The sequence below is a fragment of the Dipodomys spectabilis genome, unplaced genomic scaffold (genome assembly GCF_019054845.1).
Source record: "Dipodomys spectabilis isolate Male_0828 unplaced genomic scaffold, ASM1905484v1 ptg000002l, whole genome shotgun sequence".
NCBI lineage: Eukaryota > Metazoa > Chordata > Mammalia > Rodentia > Heteromyidae > Dipodomys > Dipodomys spectabilis.
This window is the reverse complement of record NW_024870679.1, coordinates 52,082,454-52,097,436: the sequence shown is the minus strand read 5'-3', so window position 1 is coordinate 52,097,436 and position 14,983 is coordinate 52,082,454. Positions and strand designations below refer to the sequence as shown.

Genomic DNA, 14,983 nt, shown 5'->3' with positions numbered 1-14,983 from the left:
CTAGGTTCTAATGCCAGGTTGTTACCCCAGGAAGAAAAGCTCAGTGTTCCTTATTTATAAGGAAGGAATATTAGTCACTCTATGTTTTTTGTTTCTTCATATATCTATGAAGTCTAAACTCCTGAAGGACCATTAGATAATGACATTTGTTTTTTTTTTGGGGGTCCTGTTGTGGGGCCTGAACTCTGGGCCTGGGCGCTGTCCCTCAGCTCTTCAGCTCAAGGCTAGCGCTCTACCACTTGAACCACAGCACAACTTCTGGCTTTTTTTTTCTTTTTTTGCTTATGTGGTGCTGAGGAATTGAACCCAGGGCCTCGTGCATTGCAAGGCAAGCGCTCTACCATTGAGCTACCTTCCCAGCCCTAGATAATGACATTTGTTTTAACTTGCCAGACCTATTACCACTCTGATTTTTAGTTTCTTGAACACACCAGGTACACTGTATATGCTGTGTTTTTGTAGAACATTCTTTTTCCTTAAGGCGCTAACCTCCATTCTTCCCTACCCAGCAAATTGCTACCTGTGTCTATTCTTCATACTTGAGCTCATATATCTCATGGTTGATTAGGGAAGTCGAATTAGGTGTCTCTTCCCTGTCTTGGTCACCACTAGATTCCTGCCCAGTGGCAACATAGGATCTGGATCTAGAGTTTGTGATGACTGAAGAAAGAAACAAGCAAAGACAAAAGATGGTTTCCAGGAGGGTATATTACACAGGTCTGAGTGCAAGAAATGGTAAACTGCTATGTTTGCTTTAAAAACTCATCTGATGCCAGTGCCAAGTCCTGATGCTTTTGACGGACTCCTGGGTCTTGGCCCCTCCAAAGCAGGCTGGGCCCAGTTTCTTGGGTGAGGGGAAAGGCTCTGCATGGAACATCTTGCCTCCTGTCACCCGAGGCATCAGGCACTTTGGTAATGCTCAGCAATTTCTCTTCTTGTGCACATTCAGACTCCCATAGCCAGCTTGGGCTGGGGACATCACAAGATGGATGATGGGTCAGCCCGGGTGCACTGAGTGGCTGTGGCTGTTTCTCTGGCCCAGAAGATAGGTTCTTAGGGTGGGCTGTGGCTTCCAGATCCTGGGGGTTAGCTTGTCCACTTGTCACTGCTGTCTTTCTACTTGGGGATGCACTGTCTGGCCCCTCAATAAGGAATTTCCAGGACCATGTGCCTTGCTTCCCAGAGGTGGAGAAAGCAGTGGGGACAAGTCCTGAAGAGCTGGGACAAAGTGCTGTTAGTGCCTGGGTGTGGAGGTGCTGGGCCTTCCAGCAGCCTTCAGCAGGGGCAGAGCTGGTAGGTCCAGACCCACTCAGAGTGGAGTCTGGTAAGCACAAGCTGGTGCCCTCCTCAAAGGCTTGTGAGTTTCCAGGCCTCCTCTGAGGGACATCAGGACCTTCTGTTTTGGGAGGCGCCAGTATGACCCCTGTCAACAGGGCTGGGACCATTGGACCCTGGTTCCTCAGGTCCTGGGCCAAGAAGGTGTCCTCTTCTCCATGTTCTCCTGCTGCTCTGGGGGATGGATTCTGGCCCATTTCTGCACAGGATGCCAATCCTGGCTCCTGTCCACCTCGGCTGTTCTCAGGCTCCTCATCAGTATCATCTTCTGACGAGTCTACCTCACGAATAGCTTCTTGCTTCTGCAGTGACTCTCGTCGCTCAGCTCGGTCTTGCCGAAGGGTGCCTAGGGCTCGCGGAGGCGCAGGCTGCAGCACTCCCTTGCCTGGCAGTGCTTTTCCAGACAGCACACCCCTGGTCCCAGCTATGTCCAGAGGACTGGCCTCCCTGGGTGGCAACTCCTTCTTTAGCTCACAGTGGGGCAGGTCAAGACTATGCTTTCGAGAAGGTGCTAACTTTTTCTCAGAAGCAGCCAGTGCAGCTGCCAGTTTCTCAGCAGACTGAACCCTCTTAAGTAGTGGGGAGCGGGGTGGTTCTGCACTCTTGGGTCGAGAGAGTTGCCTGCCTAGTGGAGGAGACAAGTGAAGTTTTGTGGGAAAGGCCTGGGCTCCATGACCAGACAGGGGTGATGGAGAACGTTGAGGTGAAGCTGCTTGTGGTGGTGGTGAAGGGGTGTGGGCCAGTGGTGACAGAGGTATGCTGCCTGCTGACTTGCGCCGTGGAGAGCGGTACTGGCGTTGGAGCTTGGGTGCCAGACCATGGAGGGAGCTGGGCCGTGTGTGCCCAGAGCCAGCTGGGGAGCCAGGGACGCTGGAGCTGGGGGAGCTGCTCTGTGATGAATTCCCTCCCACTTTTGGCAGACAGACACAGACAAACAGACAAAGGCAGAGCCGTGTTAGCTGTTAGAAATGACTCAGGGGGCAAAACAGGGCTTAGTCCGGGAATGTCCCAGGACTGTCTGTGTTACCCCGCCACTGGGCCAGAGACCAGGTTATAGAAACAATAAAGTAAACCACTCTTCCCATCAGTCCCTTCCAGGATTACTGATCTTTCTGGAGAGTTGGAAAGTGGGACCTGAAGAAAGCCCAGGCACTTTTCTACTTCCCAGAAAATGGTCTCAGATCTACAAGGGGCCCATCATACCTGAGTGCACAGCATCAGGGGTTACCCGGTATCCCTGAGTGGGAGATCGAGGAGAAAGACTGTGGCCATGTGTGGGAGAGCCCGGCCCACTCTCCCCGGATGACAAGGAGCGGTTAAGGGAAGAAAGGCTGCGGCTGGTGTGCAGCAGAGAGGCTTGCTTGGTGATCTTCCGGAATAGGGAGCTTCTTTTCCTGATGCAGAGGTTAAGGTTTAAGGTGGAGTTGGGGCACAGCACACAGCACACTCTAGGTATAGGACTCACACAAAGCACTTACAAGCACCCAGTTACTCAGAGAAGACCTTTGTAACAAACCCAGCTCACCTTTCTTGTCCCTCCTTGCCTCGGCTCCGCTTGCTCCTTCGGGCCATCTTGGCCTTGTAGCTGCCTTTCCGAGCTGGCCCCACTTTAATGGATGTGTTCTCCAGGGGAGTTGTTGAAATAGACACCTTGTTTCCACTCTGGAGTAGAGCAAAGCAGAGTATGAGGCTAGGCTGAGGTGACGGCTATATTTTTGCCCTGCCCCTACCCTCTGGGTAGCCAGATTTTGCCTGTGCACCAACATGTCTGATTAAGACCTGTATTCTCTCTTACAGGCTCAGAAATGGTTCCCATTAATGGCTCACAATGTTTAGTGGTGGGAATACATTGTTCTCCAGTCCTATCTGCAGCTCAGAAGGGCCTGGCAGACAAGGTGCTGTCTTTTGAAGAAAATCTTCTGCTGTGCCATGCCCAAGTTTTGCATATCCCTGCACCTGCCTTCAGTGCTAAGATATAGGCCTGATCCTCCCATACTCCACAGCAGGCAATATTCCAGCACTAACCTTAAGGATCAGCTCCACTACCTCTGTATGTACCAGCCCATGTACAGGCTCCCCGTTGACATGGGTGATGAGGTCACCCTGACGAAGCCCCGCCTCGCTGGCTGGACCGCCATCTTCCACATGCTGTCCCAGAAAGAGAACATTTAATCTGGAGCTTGACAAAGAAGGTAGGGGCTGGTTCTGCCCATTAAATTGAGAGCTTCTTCACCACCGCCCTTGGCCCCTTAAGAAGTATGGTCAGTTGGGCTACAGGAAGGGAAAGGTGAAAGAGTGACAATGCTAGGACACACAGCACTGTCTGGCCAAACATACCCACACCATGTGGTGCACAGTGTAGACATCTGAGTCACCCATGTAGACACGAATGGCTCTCAGGGTAAAGCCATACTTCTTGCCAGCTCGGTGGATGATGATGGGAGGCCTCAAACTGCCAAGGACCGGCAAGAAGTCCCTGCTTGGAGAAGAGTCTCTAGATGATGGATTTGATGACTGGGAGTGTGGGGACATGGGGCTGGCCAATGGAGAACAGGTGTGGTGTTCTGGAGGAGGAGAAACCAGGACTTAGTAGATCACAAACCTTGGCCTGGCAATGCTCCCAGCCTATTAATCTCAGCACAACTGTAGTCACACACAGAGCCAGAGCTAAGATATATCTTCCTCACAGCCCCTGACTGCCACATCCTCATCTGCTTAGAACTTCCCAAGCCTCAGATGGGGGTACAGGTGATAGGGAATGGTATGTATGTGTATGTATATGATATATATGTATGTATGGGCACTTTATAAACCCTTCATATACAATCAAACATCACAACTGTGCAATGAGCTAGCCACTATTAATTAGTTAAACTATTAATAGCCATTATTAAAAGATCAAGAGCTTTGAGTGATAGAGATTAGATATTAGCATTTTGCCTCAAAGCCTGCGCTTGTTATACCATACTACCTTCTGGTTTGTTTTCCTCTCTCCCCGTTTGCCTCTCCCCTCCCCTACCTCCCACTCCAGACAACACAATACATCTTCAGAGACTCCACCTGCATAACCAAGGGACCCAGGTCTCTCAGACACCTGCTCTTCAACAGGTATCTGTTGGGGATTCTACATATAGACCCTTGGGCCTGCCCACAGATTCCCAATACCCTTCCTATGAGTTTTATCCTAGCTCCTATGGCCTTACCTGCAGGAATGAGGAGGGAAAGGGCTGTTGCTGAGGCAGACTTGATCACTTTGTTGACAGGGCGAGCGGTACGCTTCTCTATAGAGTCCCCAGAAAGTAGCCGGTGGCGGGCCCTACGCACAGCTAGGTCACTGATGGCTTTGGCTGTGGCCCCCTCAGCCATTGGGCTCCCATGACTTCGAATCTCCACAGCTGTGGGCCCAAGTAAACAGTGAGACCTGCAATGTAACTGGGCCTTCCTTTCTGAAATAACTTCCAGCCCAGACTGTTGGCCACCCATTCATACCTGGACTGGAACCTCTGCTCTGGCCAACAGGCTCCTCATCCAGCTTCAGCCGCCGTTCCACTGGCCGTTCAGGGACAGGCCCAGATGCCCCCTCTCCAGATGGGGGTGTCAAAAGCCATATACCCTCCTGCTGTTGCCTCCTAGGGGTGCTACTGGCTTCCTCAGGGCCCTCAGGGAAGCGAGGCACATCTAAGAGGCCTGAGCAACGGTGTCGCACTGTCATTGGAGGGCTTGAGTCACTCTCCGTGTGGGATGATTCAGACATCGATAGCCGCTTTCGCAATCTGTGAGACACAAGGCCAGGGGTGGGGTGGTAAGAGAGCCAAAAGCTCCTTAGAGGCACAGAGGAACTGTCCTCCTCAGACACTCCTTCAGGGCTGCCCTTAAGAATGCCACATCAAGCCGGGCGCGGTGGCTCACGCCTATAATCCTAGCTACTCAGGAGGCTGAGATCTGAGGATCATGGTTCAAAGCCAGCCCGGGGCAGGAAAGTCTGTGAGACTCTTATCTCCAATAAACCACTAGAAAACCGGAAGTGGCCCTGTAGCTCACGCGGTAGAGCACTCGCCTTGCGCTGAAGAGCGCAGGGACAGTGCCCAAGCCCAGAGTTCAAGCCCTACAACCGACCAAAAAAAAAAAAAAAGAATGCCACGTCAGTGCCACCTCCCCAGCATCTCCATTTCTTTCGTATCTGTAACAACCAAGGGATGGCTGTGCTGCCCACCCCGGTGAGCCCTGCATGCTCACATCTCAGGGGAGCCAATCACCCAGCTCCGGTCTCGGCCCTTCAGCCCTGCCAGGCCATCGGAGCGATCCTCCTTCTCCTCACTTAGGCTGCGCTTGGTTGGGGGTGGTGTTCGACGTTCCTCAAGCAGTGAGAGCCGCTCCATGCTACTGTATACCTGTGGGCAAGGGAAAGCTTGGGAGAACTGTGACAGACCTGCCTCTCAGGGGACAGAAGGCATCCTTGAGACCTGAAACCCAAGAATTTGGATAAGTCCTTTCCTTTCATTGCTAGCAGCACCCCCAGGAATCAATAGCAGGAAGTTAGACTGTTCCTGGCACACCCATCTAGAGAGGAGGCATCTGGGCTTGTCCCATTTGAATATCTGAACTAGTCTGACTGACCTGGTCTAACCCTGGACATCTCTGATGTCAGAGACTAGAATGGCTCTAGAAGCATCTGCTATATGTAGCAGCCCAGCTCTCTGCTCTTCTTCTTCTGGAAATGGTTCTATCACCATCATCACCATCTGAACCTGCCCCAGGTATGTTCTTCATTAGGGCTTTTTCCCCAACCTTCCACCTGGGCCTCCACAGTCGCACCTTGCTAAATCTTGGAGAGCAAGAAGAGAACTGGCGGATCTCAAGGCAGCCATCTTCACTCACTTCCTCTTCATCCTCCGAGTCCATATGATGATATCGCTCTGAACGGGCTGGGCAGATATACAGAACAGTTCCTTTCAGAGCTCTTGTTGGTGGTATCCTTGGGACCCTATCAGACTTCTGAAGGGCCCTGAGAAGTTGCTCCCGATGCCAGTATGCATAGCTATTTCCAGGCACCAGAAATACCCCACCCATGGCCTTACTGTCAAAGTAGCTGGTATCATCCTCTGACTCCAGTTGAGGAATAAATTCAGCCTTCTGGCGAAGAAGTCCTGTCCAGTCCAGACCCATGAAAAACGGGTGCTGCTTTACCTCATAGGCACCACCTGTAGGTAGGAAGGGCAGAGTGAGAGCATAAGCTGTGTGGAAAGAAGTTCAGCAAGTCAAGTGATATGCCAGACTTGGGAGATGCTAGGCCTGGAAGCAGCATTACATGATCCAGAGGGACTATCTTAGGGTGAATGGACTCAGCTCCTTTTTCTAGTCATAAGAAAGAGGAGTGGGACTGGACTTACCTGTTCCCAGTCTCTCCAGAGGGTTCTGGTGGAGCAGTTTGGAGGTGAGGTCCTGGGCATCTGGGGGCAGTGCATCGTCACCCTCAGGCCACACAATCTCATCTGAGGACATTGTGGGTAAGAAGTGGAAATTATGGGTAGAGCTAGGAGACGGTCCCAGGATAGTAAAAGGAAGAGAGGCATAAAGGAATCCCAGAGTTCCAGCCTTGCCTGGGACCCCAATTCTTTGCATTCTATAGGTTCCTCCCCTTCTAGGAAAATCTCTTACTTCCTAGACCACGGCTTTCTCTTTCATCCAGAATAGGCATTGCACAACAGTGACTTCCCCTGTCCTAAGGCTCCAGCTCACCTGTCTTTATATTCTAGACATATGAAGAACTCAAATCCACAGGGTAAATACATATAAAACAAAGGACTGAGAGCCAGAGATGTGGCTTAAGTAGTAAAGCACTTGCCTACCATGTGCAGAGTCCTGAGTTCACACCCCCAGAATTAAAAAAAAAAAACCCACACACAAAAAGATAAAAAAAACAGGAATGCATCTACACATAGGACATGAATACAAACAGAGCAAGCCCCAGGGGGATGTAGTACATATGTGCATGTGCACATGTGTGCGTGCACACACACACACACTCTCTCTCTCTCTCTCTCTCTCCCTATACCTCCAAGAAGCAAGCATACCAAACACATTCAAATTCAGAACAAGAGCTTAAGAGCCTCAAAGGTTGTATGCATCTATCCTACTTGTGGATCGGGACTCTTGACTCCAAATTAGCCCAGGGTATGGTACCTACCACTGATCACTTGCCCAAAGAGCTCCTCCGGAGTATCTCCAAAGAAAGGGACGCAACCCACCAGAAACTCATACAGGATTACGCCCATGGCCCACCAGTCCACTGGCTTTCCATAGCCCTGACGCAGGATCACCTCAGGTGCTATGTACTCCGGGGTCCCGCACACCTGGGTAGAGAAGTCAAACTAGCTCAGCATCCAGAGGCAGCTCACTGGCACAATGGCTAAGGGTAGCAATATTCCTACCCTTAGAACAAAAAAGTCTCTGAATGAAGACTCAACTCACTTCAGTTAATAAACAAGATCAACAGGAAACCCAGGGAACCAGAGGTGGAACTGTTAGTGTGGTAGATTAATTAATTTCCTAATTAACCAAAGTGTCTAATTTCTTTTTTTTTTTGCCAGTCTTGGGCTTGAACTCAGGGCCTACGCACTGTCTCTGAGCTTCGTTTGCTTAAGGCTAGCACTCTACCACTTGAGCCACAGTGCCACTTCTGGCTTTTTCTGTTTATATGGTAACTGAGGAATCGAACCCAGGATGGTTCATGGATGCTAGGCAAGTACTTTTCCACTAAGCACATTCCCATCATCCAAGTATTTAATTCTAACCAGGAACTACTCTTCCTTGAGTTCTCAACAACCCACTTCTGGCATCTGGTCCCACAATTAGCTTCTTCCCACCAGCCTCCCAAGGACTACCACAAGGACTTTTTGAGTATCAGGGAACATCCAGAGGCTAACTCAGGAAACTGGGTTATAGCTCAATGGAAATTTAGGATATTGTTCCAAGAAAACTAGGCTCCAGAAGATTTGCCCTTGACTCAGGCTGGAGTTTCAAGACTGATCTCATATGAAATTCTGCATTAACAGTTATATAGCTTATTTTCTCCAAGCACTGAAAAAAAAGATAACTTTGAGGTTTATATTCATGATTCTTATGCCTATCATTTTCCAAATGTGCTACCTATTTCAATGAAAATTTACATATTCTGAGGTCTAGAGTTCAATTTCCATGGTCTGACCTATCTTTCCTTACCTGTTTATCTAGGAATTCCCGAGCATCCTTTTCAATGTGACCCTCATACAAGTTGGTTGTCAGACTCATGAGGCCAATTTTAGAAAGTCCAAAGTCAGTGAGTTTGATGTGCCCCATAGATGTGATCAGAAGGCTGAGAGATCATAGAGACAAAAGGATTCAGTTATTTCCTAGTTTTCCATAAGTGTTGATTTTAGTATTTTCTAAAATTTCTCATTTAGGCCTCTATAGGGTCCTGTGGGACATAAACAAGCTGTGAAAAATAAATAGCTTTGGCTTTGTATTATCTTCTATCCTTTGTCATAACTCTACTTCTCTTTGTTGTCCCACCTGAATTCTACACCGGGAGTGGGGGACAGCTATCAATCAGTGGATGAAGAGACCTTCTTCTATAGAGATCAGCTTGTCCTAGGGCTGTTGCTTTAGTCATCCCTGGTCCCTCTCCTTAACTTGGGTGGCTCACAATACTTCTATTTGAGGGAAAGGAGAAATGGATGCAAACTCTTATCCCATGTACATGGCTGTCTTTATAAGGAAGATTAATTGGGAAAAACTAAAAATCAGATTCCTTTATATATTCTGCTTGAGCCATTTCATTTTGTGCCAACAGTTTCACTTTGCTACCCATTATTCTAATGATTCCCAAGTCACTATCTTTGGTTTGGACTTCTTTTTTTTTTTTTGCGTCCGGTCGTGGGGCCTGAACTCTGGGCCTGGGCGCTGTCCCTCAGCTCTTCAGCTCAAGGCTAGTGCTCTACCACCTGAGCCACAGCGCCACTTCCGGCTTTTTTCTTTTTGCTTATGTGGTGCTGAGGAATCGAACCCAGGGCCTCGAGCATACAAGGCAAGCGCTCTACCACTGAGCCACCTTCCCAGCCCCTGGTTTGGACTTCTTTCGTGAGTTACAAACCTACACAAGTGCCACACATTATAAACTCAATCTGTCTAAAATAGTCATGCATTCCAAGTGGTTCCTCTTCTCAGCACAAAACAATGTTTCTGTCTTCTACTGAACTCTGTAATGTTTGCTTTAAAAATATTCTTGGCCTAGGGGTTCAGCATGTGTGAGGCCCTTAGGTTCAATCCCTAGAACACACACACACACACACACACACACACACACACACACACACACACACACACACACACACACACACACACACACACACACACACACACACACACACACACACACACACACACACACACACACACACACACACACACACACACCTGGCTCCTAAAGGTTTTCTACAGTAACTAACACAACAAACGTAGGTATTCTTGTTTTAGAGTATAGAACAGGGGAACATGATGTTCATATATATTTAACAGTTAGTAAGCATGAGTAGCCAATTGAACTCAAGTTTGTAATAGCAAAGCTATCATAGAAGCTCAACACCCTATATTAGTCCAAGCTAGAAATCCGGTAGGTATTCCAGCCTCCTTTAGTTCCTTTGCTTTCTTTTTTACTCTACTCCAACCTCACAGCTTAGGTCCTATGTTTGATTTTGAACACAAAACCAAGCCAAAAGCAAAAAAAAAAAAAAGTTGTCCTTGAAAGGTTTCTAGAATAGCTAACATACCAAATGTAAGGAGTATTATCTCATTTAAGAAAGGAGGAACACTGAGGCTGGGAAGGTGGCTCAGTGGTAGAGTGCTTGCCTTGCATATATGAGGTCCTGGGTTTGATTCCTCAGCACCACATAAGCAAAAAAAGCAAGAAGTGGTGCTGTGGCTCAAGTGGCAGAGCACTAGCCTTGAGCTGAAGAGCTGAGGGCAAGCGCCCAGACCAGAGCCATGACCGTCAAAAAAAAAAAAGAAAAGAAAAGAAACACTGAGAAAGCAGCAAAGGATGCTTATATCCCTTTCTATTTGCCCACACTATTTCATCTTTTCTCTAGCCTGTATGGACCTGAGGTCTGGAGTATCATCTAAACTGCATTTATACTGTACTACCTGTATTTCTTTTTCTTTTTTAATGCTGATCCTGCGGCTTGAGCTCAGGGCCTGGGTACTATTCCTGAGCTTCTTTGCTCAAGGCTAGTGCTCTACAGCTTGAGCCAACAGCTCCACTTCCAGTTTTTTGTTGGTTAATTAAAAATAAGAGTGTCACTGACTTTCCTGCACAGACTGGCTTTGAATCACAATCCTCAGATCTCAGTCTCTGGAGTTAGCTAGGATTACAAGGCTTGAGTTATGGGTTATTTAATATCTTCCGTCTGTCCATCTATCTATCTGTCCATCTGTCCTTCCATCTATCTGTCTGTCCATCCATCTGTCCAACTGTCCATCCATCATGCTGAGTAAGTTGACCCTAGGCTTATTGCACTGTGCTCATAATTTGAGAACAAGACTTCAGGATTTTTTGACCAGACACATTTATGGAAGCTGACTGGAAATATCAGCCTCTAAATACTGCACCTGTGTTGTTAGCTGAATGACCTCTTCCATACACACTGGGAATGAGGTTCTGAGCTATGGGAACATAACAGCATTTCAATGGTTTCAATGCTTCTTAGAAAGAATTCCAGATTCTTAGACCTAGTATGCCCACTGACGCTCCCTGGAAATATCTGCTTCTGAATACTACATGGTTTCTTCTACCCACTTGAATTTTGGCAAAGCAATTCAATTTGAGGTGCTGAGCAATTTGAAACCACGAGCTCTCAACTGGCTTGTTACAAGGCTTCAGACCTAGATTTCGAGTTACCTTTACCCTCTAGAATTACTGACACTGATTGGGATCACCTGCTTCTAAATGCTTAAGCTTTTCCTTTTAGGATTTCCTTTTCTTTCCTCCCTGGAAATAACTGCTTCTAAGTACATAAGGTTACACATACCAGCTTGACTTTTGGCAAAGCAACTCAATTTGAGTTGCTGAACAAGTTGAACGTAAGAGGTCTATAGTGGCTGTAAGAGTTTAAAAGAGGCATTTAGGTTTGCTTTACCCCATATGCCTATGGAGATTGACTGGGAACATCAGCTTCTAAATCTTGAAAAGTGGATGTGGATGACACAGTCACTCATTTGTCATACGAAGTAAGGTAAACCTGAAGTCATTGCACTGTGTTTAAGATTTCAGAATGAGAATTCAGCTTTCATTAACCAGGTATGTTTATGGAAGCTGACTGGAAACATCAGCCTGTAAATACTGAATGGTTCATGTTAGCTGAATGAACTCTTGCATACATGCTGGGTTTGAGTTTCTAAGCCATGGGAACCTAACAGCATTTCCCTGACATCAAGGCTTCCTAGGAAGAATTCCAGTTTTGACACAGTATGCCTATGGAAGCTCCGTGGATGTATTATCTGCTTCTAAATACTATGGACTTGAATTTTGAAAAGGACATCAGGTTGAATTGCTTAACAATTTGACTCTAAGAACTCTGCGGTGGCTACAAGTGTTCAGACTATGGCTCAAAATTGTAGAACACTGGGGGCTGGGAAGGTGGCTCAGTGGTAGAGTGCTTGCCTTGCATGCCTGAGGCCCTGGGTTCGATTCCTCAGCACCACATAAGCAAAAAGAAAAAAGCCGGAAGTGGTGCTGTGGCTCAAGTGGTAGAGCGCTAGCCTTGAGCTGAAGAGCTGAGGGACAGCGCCCAGGCCCAGAATTCAGGCCCCCACGACTGGACCCCCTCCTCAAAAAAATTGTAGAACACTAGCCTTGAGCAAAAGTGCTCAAAGCCCAGGGCTTTAGTTCAAGCCCCATTACCAACAACAACAATAAAAAAAAAAAAAAAAAGAGGGAGAACTAGACAATGAATCCTGATTATAGGCATACTTATCAGGCTTGAGGTCACGGTGCACAATGCCATAATTGTGTAGGTACTCCAGGGCCAGCACAGTTTCTGCAAAGTATAGACGCACCATGTCCACAGGAAGGGCCCCGATGTTTTTCAGCAGAGTAGCACAGTCTCCTCCTATAACAAAGCCCAGACTATCATGAGGGAGAGATCCAGTTTTCTGCTCTAGCTAGCTCTTAGGCTAGCACTCCCTAAGGACAGCTGTTAGATAATACTGCTAACCCTTAGCCCATATTCACCGAATTAAAAAGGTAGTTTTGTTCAGCATCAACTTAAGCGATATACTACAGTGAGAGGGTAAGAGAAGGGCCACTACAAAATCTGCTGCCCCTTGGTAGAGCTCTGACCTAGCTGTTCTTCTATTCCATTCCTCCCTGAACATTTTGAGTGGATTTAGGGATGTTCCCTTTTCAGGCCATCAGTCAGAGCAATTGCTTCCCTTTCTTCTGAGGCCAAGATACAATCTGCCAAGTACCCCAACTTGGGCTTTTGTGGCTCAGCTTCCTAACCTTTTGTTCCTGTCTGATGCCCAGGGTAGAGGGAATGGAGGCTTTCTATAGCTGCTGGGCTGCTATATCCTGTCCCAGAGTGCTTCTCATAACAGCATGGTAAAGCAATAATCTCTGAGATCCTGAAAATCAATGCCAGAGAGGGCTGGGATCTGAAACTTTACTCCTGTTTAGGTCTAAGTCTTGGATTGCACTACACAAGGTCACCTTTCCCCCAATACCTTCAGTACCTTCAACATATTCCATCACCATGCACAAGTGACGCTTAGTCTCAAAGGAGCAGAACATGCTGACCACAAAGGGGTTCTCAGCGAAAGTCAATATGTCACGCTCCACAAAGGCCTGCTGGATCTGGTTTCGTAGGATCAGATTCTGCTTGTTGATCTTCTTCATGGCAAACCGCTGCCGAGTGGACTTGTGCCGCACCAGGAATACGGCCCTGGGAAATACAGCCCAGACCAGCCCCCACAGACTCTCAGCACCTGTGCTGTGCATTCCTTTACCCACCTGCTTCCTTATACCTTTCAAGTCACCTTGTAAGTCCACAGAACAAGGGAACAGGGATATACATATTAAAGAGAGGATAGGGGCCCCATGGCTCACACAAGTCTTAAATTTTGTGACAGAAAATTTCTTAAGGATCCAGTTCAATGCTTTCAGAACTCAGACAGAGGAGGAGTACCAAGAGAGGTCAAATCTTGCCTTGGAAAAATAACAATGTTCAGATGTCATAAGAAACTGAACTGTTGCTTCTCCAGGAGACTTTAGAGAGGGACAGAGTCTACTCTGAGCTATCTGCTGCCTAGGATTGGGCAGTAGATCTACTCCCAGAAGGAAGAAATCAAGTGCTGACTCAGCTCCAGTCCTGGCTATACTCTGACCCGCCTTTACCCATAAGCGCCATTGCTGATGAGCTTTATGGTTTCAAAGTCCTCTTCAGAGGGTGTCTTTTTAGATGTTAGGGATGCTCCACGGCCCTAAAAGACAAGGGAAAAGGCAGGAGACAGTGCTTCTCAGAGTTCATATGCTTAGTAAAGCAATGGTCCTAGCAACTAGCATAGTTTTCAGCCTTGCTACAGGTACCTGCCCATTCCTTCCCATTAACCACATGACTCCAGTGTCTGCAGACACCAACTTCCCCATCTCTCCTTCAGATGTACTTTTTTTTTTAATGGGGGGGGGGGGAGGTAAGGAGTGCAGGTCTTGGGGCTTGAACTCAGGGTGCTGTCCCTGAGCTTTCTTGCTCAAGACTAGCACTATACCACTTAAGACACACATCCATTACTTTTCAGCTTTTTGGTGGTTAATTGGAGGTAAGAATCTCATGACTCTCCTGTCCAGGCTGGCTTTGAACCTTGATCCTCAGATCTCAGCCTCCTGAGTAGCTAGGATTACAGGCATGAGCCACTGGTGCCCAGCATTCAGATGTTTTTTTGTTTTGGCCAGTCCTGGGGCTTGAACTCGGAGGCTGGGCACTGTCCCTGAGCTTCTTTTGATCAAGGCTAGCACTCTACCACTTGAGCCACAGCGCTATATCTGGCTTTTTCTGTGTACATGGTACTGAGGAATCAAACCCAGGATTTCATGCATGTGAGGCAAGCACTCTATTACTAAGCCACATTTCTAGTCCCTAGGTGTATTCCTAAAGTGAACTGAAGGGCTTTGCTTCATAGGTATCAGGCTCCAAGATTGAGGCAGGAACTCAAGAGACTTACGTCAACTGAATCATCTGTCTCCGGAGTGTTGGGGCTGTCGTAACTGCTCAGCTGGGCCATTTCTAGAAAATGCCAAGGACACAAGAAAAAAGTATGTGCAGCAATGTCAAGCACATCAGTAGTAGCCTCAGGTCATATAAAGGTGTTTGTGTGGTAGGCATTCTTTCTTATTCAGCCTGGGATGCAAATCTAGTTCTGTGGCTCTACGCTCGGTATAGTCACAGATCAGGAAACAAGCCAAATGTTACTGTACCATTTTTACAAGTCCAGGCTTGGCACAGTCTAGCTTTTTAAAATTTTGGATGTTTTCTAGGTGACACAGCCTAAGACAGGCCACTAATATTGGTCTGTTCAATAATGCTTTACTAGATGGGGTAAGAATTCAGGAAGGGATACA

At 47.6% G+C, this 14,983-nt stretch overlaps 1 protein-coding gene across 5 annotated transcripts in view; it reads right to left on the bottom strand.

The window, feature by feature from the left end:
• Positions 1-690: 690 nt before the first annotated feature.
• Mast2 (microtubule associated serine/threonine kinase 2) overlaps positions 691-14,983 on the bottom strand; it is a 127,214-nt gene continuing 112,921 nt past the window's right edge. For 4 of the 5 annotated variants that reach the window (XM_042675724.1, XM_042675734.1, XM_042675728.1 and 1 more), the window contains 17 exons: positions 14,587-14,648; positions 13,763-13,848; positions 13,102-13,310; positions 12,341-12,479; positions 8,557-8,689; positions 7,523-7,688; positions 6,726-6,827; positions 6,414-6,536; positions 6,151-6,260; positions 5,572-5,726; positions 4,825-5,108; positions 4,539-4,730; positions 3,673-3,899; positions 3,361-3,483; positions 2,861-2,997; positions 2,539-2,729; positions 691-2,245 (listed from right to left, as the gene is read on the bottom strand). In XM_042675724.1, the coding sequence (XP_042531658.1) occupies positions 744-2,245; positions 2,539-2,729; positions 2,861-2,997; positions 3,361-3,483; positions 3,673-3,899; positions 4,539-4,730; positions 4,825-5,108; positions 5,572-5,726; positions 6,151-6,260; positions 6,414-6,536; positions 6,726-6,827; positions 7,523-7,688; positions 8,557-8,689; positions 12,341-12,479; positions 13,102-13,310; positions 13,763-13,848; positions 14,587-14,648 (3,941 nt within the window). In that variant the 3' untranslated portion in view covers positions 691-743. The remainder of the gene's footprint in view (positions 2,246-2,538; positions 2,730-2,860; positions 2,998-3,360; positions 3,484-3,672; positions 3,900-4,538; positions 4,731-4,824; positions 5,109-5,571; positions 5,727-6,150; positions 6,261-6,413; positions 6,537-6,725; positions 6,828-7,522; positions 7,689-8,556; positions 8,690-12,340; positions 12,480-13,101; positions 13,311-13,762; positions 13,849-14,586; positions 14,649-14,983) is intronic. The other variant, XM_042675738.1, reaches the window with a different exon arrangement.